Source organism: Myotis davidii, unplaced genomic scaffold (assembly GCF_000327345.1).
Source record: "Myotis davidii unplaced genomic scaffold, ASM32734v1 scaffold681, whole genome shotgun sequence".
In the NCBI taxonomy this organism is placed as follows: Eukaryota; Metazoa; Chordata; class Mammalia; order Chiroptera; family Vespertilionidae; genus Myotis; species Myotis davidii.
Window position 1 is genome coordinate 144,106 of NW_006291551.1, and position 13,031 is coordinate 157,136.

The 13,031-nt window shown below is 55.3% G+C and overlaps 2 protein-coding genes across 3 annotated transcripts in view; one reads left to right on the forward strand and one right to left on the reverse strand.

Moving 5' to 3' along the window:
* The first annotated feature begins 573 nt into the window (after positions 1-573).
* FXYD3 (FXYD domain containing ion transport regulator 3) lies at positions 574-6,081 on the forward strand. Its single transcript, XM_015564764.1, is given in 9 exon segments — positions 574-665; positions 2,849-2,927; positions 3,039-3,093; positions 4,199-4,231; positions 4,334-4,357; positions 5,217-5,305; positions 5,307-5,407; positions 5,722-5,759; positions 5,878-6,081. Coding segments are annotated over 7 exon segments (348 nt in total). The 5' UTR covers positions 574-665; positions 2,849-2,927; positions 3,039-3,050; the 3' UTR covers positions 5,898-6,081.
* A 1,415-nt stretch (positions 6,082-7,496) lies between these two features.
* Positions 7,497-13,031, reverse strand: part of LGI4 (leucine-rich repeat LGI family member 4) — an 8,220-nt gene continuing 2,685 nt past the window's right edge. Inside the window, exons 4-9 of one of the 2 annotated variants that reach the window (XM_006764972.2) lie at positions 12,699-12,770; positions 12,496-12,567; positions 12,106-12,275; positions 9,325-9,489; positions 8,719-9,224; positions 7,497-7,839 (exon numbers count right to left, since the gene is read on the reverse strand). In XM_006764972.2, coding sequence (XP_006765035.1) covers positions 7,525-7,839; positions 8,719-9,224; positions 9,325-9,489; positions 12,106-12,275; positions 12,496-12,567; positions 12,699-12,770 — 1,300 coding nt within the window. In that variant the 3' untranslated portion in view covers positions 7,497-7,524. Of the gene's footprint in view, positions 7,840-8,718; positions 9,225-9,324; positions 9,568-12,105; positions 12,276-12,495; positions 12,568-12,698; positions 12,771-13,031 lie in introns of both variants that reach the window. The other variant, XM_015564761.1, reaches the window with a different exon arrangement.

The following is a 13,031-nucleotide window of genomic DNA, read 5'->3' on the forward strand; positions in this document are numbered from 1 at the left end:
GGAGCCTGGGCTACGAAGGTCTGGACCTGGTGCCCAGGAGCCAGTTCCCAGTCTCCCTGGGGCACGAGGGACACAACAGGGGAGGGGTCATGGTCTAAGGCCAAGCAGCCCCACCCTCTCCTTGGCCATACCAGCATCTTCTATTGACCCTCAAACTAAGTCAACGGCAGCAAGTGGCCTGGAAGAGGACATTAGCTCTCCCACGATTGAGGCCAATCCCTCCTCCAAGCACAGCACAATCTAAGTGAAAGTAACGGGGATATTACACCTCTGCATAGCCCTCCTCCACCCCCTCCCAGATCCCCAGCCATGCTCTGCTGTTAAAGCCTCTGCACTTTCTCCCTTCCAGGCCCCTTTCTGAGGGGCAGGAGATTGGAGAGAGCCCCCTCCCCTAATGTCGGGGTTGGGGATGAGTTCCAGCCCATCCTATTCTCACTGCACCTCACCTCAGTCTTGGACCCCAGGGAGCTCCTGTCAGTGGTGGGGTGGTGGCTGGAGCTGTCTCTTTAAGAGCAGGTATGGAATGCGAGCCCCTGTGCTTTAGGCAGTCTGACTTGTTCTCTACCTGCCCAGCGTTGCCCAGGTTTGCTTAGGGCGTGGCAGCTGCAGATAAAGGCAGGACTCAGGCGGAACTACACCGTCCACACAGCCTGGGGAGCCAACGGGTGAGCGATGGGGCCCCCTCCCTCCACTGCTCTCTGTTAAAGACCCTAGAACCTCTCCCTTCAAGGTCCTTTTCTGGGGGCGGGAGCAGGAGATTAGAGAAAGCCCTAATGAGATCCTCCTCCCATGAGTCTCCTCTGGGGCTGGTGAGCCAACTGGGGAGAGGATAAGGTCTGCAGGTGCGACTGGGTTGTCTGGATAGATCAGGGGCACCTGGGTGGACCAGGACAGGACTGGGGGCGTCTGGGCCAACAGGGGGCTAGGGCTGCCTGAGCGAATGGAGGTAGCTAAGTGGATCATGGATGGTTGGTGGTATCAGAGCAGATAGGGTGACTGGCTAGACTCGAGTGTCTAGGGAGTGGGGTCCTGTCGAGAAAATGGAGCTGGAGGTTCCTGAGGAGATGTAAAATGGGGGGCTGGGTGGGAGATTTCAGGGACACGAGGAGTCATTCCTCATGCCTGAAAGGAGTGGCCTCCAGCACCATAGAGGGACAGAGGGGAGAGCAGAGGGCAGCTGGCGGAGACAGGACCTCTGTGGCCGGGAAGGAGTGGAAAGGGGTGAGCAGAGCCTCAATCTGCAAAGCCTCCTTCCTTTCCTAGCCTCATGCCAGTAACAGTCAGTTCAGGAGCAGCTCAGGGCCTCTTCCAACGATGGCCTGACAGGAAAGGGGAGGGCAGACCCCCAGACACCAGCACTCAGCCAGGCACAGCTGAGACCACCCCAGTCTCCCCTGAGCTGGGGACGCCGGGTGATGCTCGAGCGGGGGAGTAATGGAGACTCGGCAGCGGCAGGGGACTCGGAGGATCCCATGGGAAGAGGCGTAAGAGCTGAGACTCAGAGCTGCCGCTGACAGAGTAGTTCACACGGGTTACAGGGTTGCGACAGCAAAGTGGGCTAAGCTCAGAGCCACCTTCATCTGCTGTGAAGATTGCACGCATGAATGGGTGCACAGAACTGAGAACAGCGTGCCCGGTGAACCTGGACAGCCAGGCTCTTAGCAGTGCTATTAGTCCTGGGGCGGCAAAGCCAGTCCTGGGGCGGCAAAGCCTCACCAGGTCGCTTTCAACAGCAGAGGACCTTCTACAGGCCTGTCCTGCCCACACACCCTCCCCAGATCCCCCCTAAAACGTTTTGGGCTCCTAAACTCATTAGTAATGCTCCCCAAAACTACAGGCCCTCTTCCTGAAATCGAAAGCAGCTCAGGTGGGGGTTCCATGGAGGCATCGAGAAGGAGCAAGATGGGGGTGCTCTCTCCAGTCACAGGGGCTTTCCACCAGGGTGGGGCGGACATATGTGTTCCCATCAGGAGATGGGGCAGGTAACAGATGGCCTTCAGGGTTGTCGGGATTAGACGAGTGAAACCCAGCAGGGTCACTGGCAGTGCCCGGCACAGGTGGGTCAGAGGAAGTGTAAGCTCTCGCTATTAAGGTTATGACAACTGATGCTTTAGCCGTGGGGCAGGGGCAGGGGCAGGGGCAGGGGCAGGGAGAGGGCAGGGGATGCACAGAGACCGGGTGCTTATAGCAGGCACAGAGGATGGTGGGAGTGTGGACTAACCCTAGACCAAGAGGGGACAGAGGCGTCCTCTTCGTGCTGAGCAGGGCTCCCTGGGGAAGGAGGAAGATTTGCTGCCAGGAGGAGCTTGGCAGGAGGTGGAGTAGGAGCAGGGGCTGGGACCTGGGTAGAGGCAGAACCAGGGACTGGGGTGGGATGAGCAGGGGTGGGCAGAAATGGGGGTCAATGGTTAGGGTGGCACAAAAGATGGAGCTGGGGCTGCAGCCAGGCCAATTCTCCCAAGTCTATCCCACCCCACCCCAGCCTTGTGCTCTACCCGCCACACCCAGCCCTGAGCGGCTTGAATCTACAAAGTCTGGGCAAGGCAGGCAGGCTCCAAGCTGTCTATGGGAGACACTCCTAGGAACTGGGCCTCCTGCCACTTGGCTTCTAACACCCCATTTCCCAAAACACCCTGAGGCCCTGAGAATCCTGAGTTAGGGACAGCTGCTGCAAAGCCAGCCCTGGTTTAAATCCCACTTCTGACAAGGCACCTATCAGAGCCTCAGTTTCCCAGTCTGTAAAATGGGGTTAACCAGAGGCAGCTTCTCTCTTATTTGGTTGCCAGGGTGATTCACTTCAAGCCTCAAGTCCATGTCCAGTGAGTTATTATTGCTGCTCCCCCATCAGGTCTGAGTTCTCACCTTGCACCCACTGCACTCCTCAGCTCTTGTCTCTCAGCCTTCAATGCCAGCCTTCCTACCCTGGGGTGAGGTGTGTACCCTGGGCGGGGCGTGCAGTAGGAGGGGATTGGGAACCAGAGGCCCTGGTGGCATCCCTGCAGCTGTGCTAAAGCTGGGCCCTCCCCTCCCGCTTCCAGGCCGGCTCCATCATGCAGCAAGTGGCCCTGAGCCTGCTCCTCCTCCTCCTGGCAGGTGAGTGCTGTTCCCGGAAAGGCCGTTCCCTGAGCTGCTCTGCTGAGCGGCAGGCAAGCCTCACAGTGTCCCCTGTGGGGCGGTGACTGTCAGGATAGCATCTCCTTGAGGGAAGAAGTGTTGTGCTGGTGATTTCAAGAGAACACAAAAATAGGGCCTCTCATAGCAGCAGCTCAACCAGCTCGAAAGCCTTGTGTTGATGTCTCATTGAGGACGTCAAGGAAATGCTCAGCCATTGCTGTGTCCTCATGCCTCCCTAACACTTTATTACGGGGGCGGGGGGGGGGGACTGGGAGTTTAGAGGTAATGAAACAAGTTACCAATTGTGCCTCCGTTTCCCTACCTGTAAAATGGGGACAATAACAGCACTTACGTAGAGAGTCACTGTGAGGATGGAAAGAGCTGGCATTTGGGAAGCACTTAAAACAGTGCCTGTACAGAGTAAGCACTATGTACTTGTACTTAAAATATAATTTAAAATTATTAATCTCCCCTTAACAAAGAACGAACAGAGCTTAGCCCCCAGGCTCCGGCAGCCACCGCTTCTAGCCAGAATTTAGTCCTAGTCCTTCGCTTTCATTGTGTTTGTTCTTCCCTGTTACATCAGGCAAGACTATTCCATGTAGGATGGTGATAGAAGATGGTGTTTTAAATAAAGTGTACTAAGTTTATAATTACAAGTTGCTTTAAAGAGGAGTGGCGAGCAACCATCAGAACAGGTGGGGGGGGGGGAAGATATGGCCAAGCAGGGACATGAGCTCTGAGGATGACGGCACTGACACCGTCTGTCCTGCGGACGAGAACATCGCTCCGTTTCTGGAGGAGGCGTGGAGCAGCCAGGGGTCTGGAAACATCGGGCCAAAGGGTGGCCAAGAGCTACCCAGGTTAAAACCTAGTTCTGGAGGCAAAATGCTGGCGTGGCTCGCAGGTGTGGGGTGAGTGGAGGGTCCACACCTCCGAGATGGGACGTGCTAGTTTGGGGCTGGACCCCTGCACTCTCTGGAGGCAGGGCCTGTCCGTCAGGGGGCCTTTCTCCAAGCCCCTGGCCCTGCCAGCTTCACTGAGACCAGCACCCATGTCCTCTCCTTCCTGCTTCTCCCGCCAGGCCTGCCTGCCCTGGATGCCAACGACCCGGAAGGTAAGTCAGACTGTGCTCTTCTACCACAAAAAAAAATTCCCCCTGGGCCCCCTGTATTCCAGCTCTGCTCCTGGATTTATGTTCTTTTTTCTTTCCTTTCAGATAAAAACAGTCCATTTTACTATGGTAAGAGCTGGTGCCCCTCCCTTCGCTCCTCCTACCCCACCCCTCATACTGTTTTGTGCCCAGGGCCCCACACAGTGTTGGCTGAGGGTCTGCTGTGGGTGGAAAGGGGGCAAGGATAGGATTGGACCAGGACATTGGCCAGTAGCCACAGTGGATTCAGGGAGCAAGACAGGCCAGCCTGGTCCTCGGGAAGGTGCATGACTATCCAGCAAGGACAGTTTACGAGCAGCAGGGACAGTTACGAGAAGCCACTGTTATGTTCAAATCAAGTCTGGGAGAGGTTTGACTTGAGAAAACTTCCTGGAGGAGCTGTGCCATTAGACCCAAACCTCCGTGGCCTCCAGATTCCACATGACCTGCTCCGTGTCCCTCCTCGTCCTCCCTCCCACATCGCTGCTTCTGCTCCGGCCACAGTGGCCTCTCTGCTGTGGCGCAGATTCACAGGTGCACTCCCTGCCTCCGATCTGTGTCCATCCTGACCCCTCTGACTGGATTCTTTCTCCCACACGCCACAGGCTCCCTCCCTCCTCCCCCCCACATCTCTGCTCCAGTGGGCCCCCCAGAGAGGCCTTCCCTGGCCACTCTCCCTAAAAGCGCTGCCCTCAGGCTTTCTGTTCCCTGGCTCTGCTTCCTTGTCTTCAGACCACGTCTCTCCATCTGACCCTCCCTGAGATCTGTGTTGCTTGCCTGCGTGTTAACTAGGTATGAGCAGAGGAGGAGTGGGCTTGTTCTCTGCACAGCTGTATCCCAGCGCCCAGCACAGCGTCGGTGCCCAGTCATCCTTGTTAAGTGGGTGGGTGCTTGGATGAGGAGGACACTGGCTGGCTGACACTGAGGGCCCCCTCTGGGTTTCTCCTAGACTGGCACAGCCTCCGAGTCGGAGGGCTCATCTGTGCAGGGATTCTGTGCGCCATCGGCATCATCGTCGTCATGAGTAAGTGGAGGAGCTGCCAGGGAGTGGGGAGGGCAGGGCTGTGGGTCCCCTCTCCTGACCATTCCCCTCTCCCCAACAGGTGGGAAATGCAAGTGCAAGTTCAGCCAGAAGCGCAGGTGAGCCGGATTCCCAGTGTGTGCCTACCTCGTGCTGGACAGACACCTTCCAGGGGTGAAACCTTGCAGAAAGGCCCGGTGGCCAGGCTCTGCCCTGGAGATTCCCGCCACTAAGAAAGACTTCCTAGGTTTATTCTCCAGAGCTGAAAATCCCTGAAGGGCCCCAAATCTTGAAATGCTTGGGACCCTGGGGTGGTACAACTCTATGATGGGAAAGAAGCCAGGAAGCTAGGCTAAGGAAAGCTGAGAGTCTTCTAGTCTTGAGGGTGAGGACAAAGAGGCAAACACAGATCTCACCACTTTTCTTTTCCTAGCCACCGACCAGGGGACATCCCACCTCTCGTCACACCAGGTAAGACAGGAACAGATGGGGCTAAGGAGTACACGGGATGTGAGGGGTGTGTGTGTGTGTACTCTGGGGACTAAAATCTCCATCCAGTCTCACAAGCTGACCCTATCACCTCTCCCAGGCTCTGCTCATAACTGTTGAGGATGGATCCATGAAAGAACACAGAGGGCCTCTCTCTTTCCCCATGTCCTGGTCTGCGTAGGAACCTAACTCCAGGATGGAATCCCCTCCTCTCCTCAGACCACCTTTCCAGACCCCATCTCACTTTCACTGTAAGGGTCTCTTTGTTCAATATTTGATCTACAGTGAGCTTGCCTCCTGCCCACTCGTTGAGATCCTGTATGTGTGCTTGGGTGAGGTTTGCGGCGGACACGCTCTGGAAGCTGCCACAGAAGCTGGCAGCTGAACCTCTTTGTTGGGAAAAGCCCAACGGCCTCTTCCCTCGGGACCTGGCGAATGGCATTGTCCTCTGCTGCTATGGCCATGGAGTCACATGTGCAATTTAACATTTTCTAGTTCAAATGGAGGACATTTTTGAGAGTGAAAGGGAGCTGTAACCAGAGGAAATGCTGGGACACTCGGCTGGACAGTGGATCATCCTACCAGGATATGAGGACCCAGATAGCTTATGATTGTAATAGTAAGACCCCTTAAGGCTCACTCACTGCTGTGACCCCAATTTATTACGCAAGACCCTTCCTAATACCCAAATGTCTCCATGAGGCTTTTACGTAATTGCCCATGATAACCCTAATAATATATGATGGCCACCTGGTGTGAGAGCCTCCAATGAGCCTCAAAATCCCTTGAGACTCCCCAAAACCCAATTAAGACCTCAAAATGTCCTCAAGAGGCACCCCTAAGATGCCTAAAAACCTTCAGAACATCCAAAAAGAGACCCCCCCTCCCCCAGGAAGAGACCCACAAGAAAGCTGTGTCCTGTCCCTAATAAAGCCCTTATATCCCTTGAACATCCCCCACAATCATGAACCCACACTCCTTAGACAAGTCCAAAAGCTTACCAGAGTATACCAACATGCTCCCCTGGGACCTCCCCCTCTAAAACACTGCTCCTGGGACACTGCCCACCTCAACCCCCCTTTTCACTAAGGGGACACCCTCTCCCACTGATCCCACAACAACAGCTGGGGCGGGCTCACAGCACATTTATTGAGCTCACACACCTTCGCCTTCACCTCGGTCACTCACTGGAAAGGAGTACCCAGGGCTCCCGCAAAAACTCTCGCTCTCCCTCCCATTTCCCTCACACAGCAAGGATGTGCTGGGCTTCCGCCTTGGCAGCAGGCATGCGCACAAGCAACAGAGGAAGTTAGCAAGCCTGGCAGGAAAACCTGCCCAGCAACTGGTAACGTCATGGAGGCGTGCACTAAAAGCGATTGGCCAGATTGAGTTTAGTGGGGCGAGGAAAGCCGTCTCCTCCTGGGTACTTGCACAGGGAGCTGGAGTAGGAGGGGTGGGTTGAGGGGAGGGGGGTGCTTCCAGGCCTCATGGAGCTCTGCACATTACTCCACCATGACTTCTGGATTCCAGCTCCGTGCCCCAGTCTGAGCGCCCAGCATTTGCCCCCAGCCAAGATGTTGCTTAAGATTGGAGGGCAGTTCTTGCCTTCAACTTGGCTGTGGCCAGTATCTCACAGGACCAACCATAACCCCAAGCGGGGCCGAGAGGTCAGTCAAGGAGGTGCCCAGAGGCCTAAAACTCCCCATGCCAGCCCCCTCACCAGCCATGTCCAGGATCCCATCCAGTGTCAGGCACTGAGGTCTAACTCGTGAAGCTGGTAGATCTGTGTGGGGCCCTTGAAGCAAGCAGCAAAGAGGAAGTGTCTGCCAGCCATGGCGATGTGGGCAAAGGCCCGGGGAGCCACCAAGGCTGGGGGCCCCAGCTCCTGCAATGGTTCCAGGAGCCCCTTGTCAGGCTCAAGGCGGAAGACCTGGCTGAAGGCGAAGTCACTGCCCAGGATAGCCAGCTGGTCCCTGGCTATGAGCAGTGGCTGGAAGACGTGGGCACCACGTGAAGGAAGTTGCTGCAGCAGGCGGAACATGGAACCATCCCAGCGCATGACCTGTGAAGTGTGGCGGCTGGTTAGGACTGGGATCCAAGAGGGCCAGGCCTGTTGATAGTCCTCTAGGCTTCAGAGGACGTGGAACAGCTTGTAAGTTGAGGCCTGCAGGTCCCTAAACTCCTGTAGCTTTCTTTAAAAATGTCCTCACCCAGCTGCTCAGGCCACATTCTTGGCCCTTCTTGCTCCCCCGCACGCCTCCTCCCTCCCCCCACTACCAACATAGAACCCATCAGTAATGGAATCTGTCAGTTTTACCCACTATGCTATATATTGCTCCAATCTCCTCTGGCCGCACTCCAAACCAGCTATAGTCGCCTTTTCCCTGGTCACCTACTCCTGTCCTTGTGCCACAGTTTGCTCCCCACAGAGACACTCTGTGAACTGAATCAGAGCAGTGACTTCTAGGCTCAGGCTCTCTCCCTGGGTACACCTTTCTCTAAAAAGAGTGCTGGAGGGTGTGGGCACCAGCGTTGGGGACTTGGAGGGTGATGCTGTGGTTAAATGTCAGTCCTGGAGTGAGTCAGAGTTACAGAGCCAGGGTTTGGGGTTAGAATCAGAGTCTTGGGGCCAGTGTCTACGTTGGGGAATGGGAGTAGTTTAGGGTTAGCAATGCCTTGAGGGGTCACAGTCTTGAAGTCAGTGTTGGATTGGGGTCAGAATTCAAGGGTCAACACATTAGATGGGGTTGGAGTTTGAAGATCAGCCGGTGAGCTTGGGGCAGAGCTTAGAGGCCAGTGTGCAAAGTGGGGTCGATGCTGAAAGACCAGCCCAGGTTGGGTGGTCCCCACTGAAAAGACAGCCCTGAGTAGGAGTCAACTGCAGGTCCGAGGTGGCCTGTGGCCTCTGCTCCCACCTCTACCTGGTTGGGCCCAGGCTTACCAGGGAGTCCCCGATGTAGCGCGTCAGGCACAGGAACACATCCCCACTGGCCTGGAAGTGGCGTGTGGCGTAGACGTCCTCGGCCTCGGGGATGTCCGTGCGCCTCTCGAAGCGGCCCCCGAACCAGTGGAAGAGCACGGGCCGCTGGGAGGCGGAGGCCAGCAGCAGGTGAGGCCGGCCGTCCAGCTCCAAGGCCTCCGCGTCCGTGTCCCGGTGCCAGGCGTGGAGGCTCTGGCGTGGGTAAAAGCCAGGCCCGTCGCGGCACAGCAGGGTGGTGCTGCCTGCCTTGGAGGCATCGGCCACCACGAAGCAGGGCTGCCCATCCAGCCACAGGAGCTCAGCGTCATTGGGCCTCAGCAGACGCTTTGGGGCCAGGGCCTGGGTCGGGGCCAGGCGCAGGCCGGGACCGGGCCGAGCCCACAGCTGTGAGCCTCCCCACAGGCGGGCAGCCAGCACAAAGAGGCGCAGGCCCAGCACCAGGGGCTTGCAGGACACCACCGAGGGAGCTGTGGGAGAGTCAGGGAGCAAGAGGCAGATCAGGCCAGCTGGGCAGGGCAGCCCCCAGCCCTTGACCCCGCAGGCAGGAAGATGAGAGGGGGAGCTCACCGGATAGCTCTTCCTCAAGCCGGAAACGCTGCAGGCCATAGTCCCAGGAAAGAATCAGGCAGCGGCCAGCAAAGGGCTGTGCCAGGACCATGTGGGGCTCCCCCTGGTAGGAGAAAGGTTCCACGCCCAGCGCCGACTCCCCAACCGTCTGGAACCGGGACAGCTCTGGGGATGGCAGGAGAAAGTCAGGCAGGCCCGGGAGACCCCAAAGGTCTTCATCGCTGAGCCTCGGTTTGCACATCTCTGAAATGAGGACCGTCATGGTGTTCATCTCATAGGTACATAGAGTGGAATCTTTTTAATCTATAGCTGTATTAATTCAAAACAACATGATAATACTTTATTTTCTAAGCTTGGTGCCATCATCAAATAACTGCTTAGAAACAGCATGTTTAATTCATTTAACTTCACAAAATCCCAATGAGGTACATTCTGCTATTATATCCACTTTATGGATGAAGAAACTAAGGTTAAGAGACATAGGCAGCCGAAACCAGTTTGGCTCAGTGGATAGAGCTTCCGCCTGCGGACTGAAAGGTCCCAGGTTCGATTCCGGTCAAGGGCATGTGCCTTGGTTGCGGGCATATCCCCAGTGGGAGATGTGCAAGAGGCAGCTGATCGATGTTTCTCTCTCATCCATGTTTCTAACTCTCTATCTCTCTCCCTTCCTTTCAGTACAAAATCAATAAAATATATTAAAAAAAAAAAGAGAGACACAGGCAGCCAGTTGTCCAGCAAAATCCATCCTTCCCATTTTCCATGAAATAGGACTGGAGGTGGGCACCACCTGCCCAGCTAGAGGCCACATCACCCAGCACCCCCTCAGGAGCCCCTCCTGAAGTTAGGTGTGGCCATGTCCAAACCAAGTTTCCAGTGGAACAAGAGCAGAGTGGTGGCTGCAATGCTTGCCTCAACATATGAAGGTGGCTCACCCTGGACTTGGTCTCCTTCCCCTTACTCCCAAGACCTGGCAGATGGACATGTCATCTGGACAAGTCAGTGTCAACCATGAAAACCAGGACAACACCCAGATGTGCTGGGAGTGCACATCGCAGGCCCTCTGTCTTCTTTAACTCAGGGTATTTTGAATCTCTTTGCTACAACTTAGCTTTTACGGTAACAGTGCACCCAGGTTGCCCAGCAGAGTGGTGGTGGAACTAAGCAGTTGACTCTGGGTCATACTACTTCACTCGATATGCCAGGCCTGTTTCTAAGTGCCAGGATTGCAGCAATGACCCAAACTAACCAGGATGCTCCCCTCCCCCCAAAGGGGGATCTTTTAAAATGTCCATCAATGATCACTCCCTGCTCAAGACCCACCATGGCTTTCCACAGCCTCGGTGAGATCCACTCTCCTCTCTATTGCTCTCAGTGTCCTGTACAGTGAGACTCCTGTACCTTTGGCCTCATGTGTCCTTCCTTTCACTCACTCTCCCAAACCAAACCTGCCTTCCCTTGATCCCCAAGCAGGACAGGCTCTGTGCTGCCTCAGGGCCATTGCACATACACCCCCCTCTCTGCAATGTCCTTCCCTCTAACCTCACATAGCTACATCCAGATCTAATGCCATCTCTTTAGAAACTCTTATCAGATGCCCATGTAAGGTAGGACCCCCCCTTAATTTTCCTCGTCACTCCCTGTGTTTATCACAATATGTAACATACATCTATTTGTGCAATGTTTTATTTAATGTTTGTCTCTCCCTTCCTCCCCACAGAACTGTGAGGCCAGGGTCCAGAGTTTGGTTATCTTGGTCACCACAGTGTGCCCATTGCCTTTCATAAGGGCAGGCACAGAGTGGGCCTCGGTGAATATTTGTTAAATAACTTAATAAAAAATGACCCTTGCCCTAGCCTGTTTGGCTCAGTGGATAGAGTGTTGGCCTGTGGACTGAAGGGTCTCAGGTTTGATTCCCGTCAAGGGCACATGCCCAGGTTGCGGGCTTAATCCCCAGTAGGGGGTGTGCAGGAGGCAGCCGATCAATGATTCTCTCTCATCATTGATATTTCTATCTCTCCCTCTCCCTTCCTCTCTTAAATCAATAAGAAATATATTTAAAATATATATATATTAAATGACCCTTAAGTTAAATTATCTTCTATGAGTCCGACAAACCTAAAATATGTCACATTTAGAAATGATGATGATAATAATAGTTATTATTATATTAATATCCTTCAGATTTGAACTCAAATGCCCATTTCTTCAGGAGTATCTGACTCTTGCTCTGACTCTGGGCTCCCATAGCCCCAGGGGCTCCCCACCTCCCAGCCCTGACCTCTCTGTGCTTCCCCCACCCTGGCCCTGATCATTCCAGGCTCTGCTGTCCTCTGGACTGTGGGCTCCCAGACCCAGGACCATTTCATCACTGCTGTGCTTTCTGCATTGCCCAGTGCCCATAACGGCACCAACATATGTTTATGGAAAAGCAAAATGGTCATAGGAAGCATTTTAGAAATGGCCATGTTTATATTAATAAGAGTAGCAAGAACGAACATTTATAAGGGCCTCCCATTCGAGGCTCTGTGCCAGATGTTATACAGGCGTGGATACATCACTGAATTCTCACAGCAACCCTGTCACTGTTTATTACCTCCATGTTACAGATGAGGAAACCGAGGGTCAGGGAGGTGATGCTGCTTGCTCAGAGTCTCACAGCCAGGAAAGAGCAGGAAGCAGGAAGCGAGGTGAACCCCTCAGCCCGGGCCTCTGTCCCCCTGATCTCCCAACTTCTTCTGGGAACCCCTGCTGTCCCTCCCACCCCACAGGGAAAGCCCCCACCTATGGTTCTGCACTTGAACGTCTTGGGGTTGAGAAGGCGGAGCTGCATGTGGGCCAGGGCGGTGGGGCCGGCGCAGGCCCCGGTCCCCACGCTGGCGTTCACGCTGGGGATCCACTGCAGCAGCCAGAGGACACGGCAGTCACACTGGAACGGGTTCCCACGGAGGTCCCTGGGGCAAGAGGCCGGGGAGGGGCTGCGACCCGGCTTCCACATCCGGAGGCCACACTCCCCACCCCTCCCCAGGTAAGAGTTCAGGATGGAGCCCCACAGGTGGTGTGAGAAATATGCATCTTTGCAGCCGTACACATTGTGCCTACCAAAAGTGGGCACAGATATCCCCTCCCTCCTCAAACATTCCCACCTCCCCACGCAGCCCCCTTGAGCCTCACACATGAGTCAAGGTCTCCAGGCCTCGGAACAGGAATCTGGGGAGGGCCTCCAGATGGTTATTGGCCAGGCTCCTGGTGGAAGGAAAGAAAGAGGAGGAACCATCAGCAGCTACGAGGACAGCCTGTGCTCTGGATGATGGGCTGTGGTGTGCCTGCCAGGGTGGGCTGGGGCAGTGGAGGGGTGAGGCCTTGGAGGCACATACAGATGTGTGAGTGAGCGAAGTCCTCTGAGAGCATTCTTAGAGATGGAGCCAATTTCATTGTCCTCAATGAAGCTGTGGAGGGAAAGGGCGGTAAGGGGGAGACCCTCATTTTTTTGCTGTGGCCCCGCAATTTTTAGGGAAACTCACCCCATGGAAGCCATACACCACTGGAATGTGCTGAGTTCTCCCCAACACTTGGCATAATCCCAGGGGAAGCCTCCTCAGAAACCTCTTCTCACCGAAGTGCCAGCCTACAATCCTGGGGGCCAAGAACCTGACCCTGTGGTCATTACCAGCCTCACAGTGAACACTGCCCCCCCCCCCCCCCCCCCC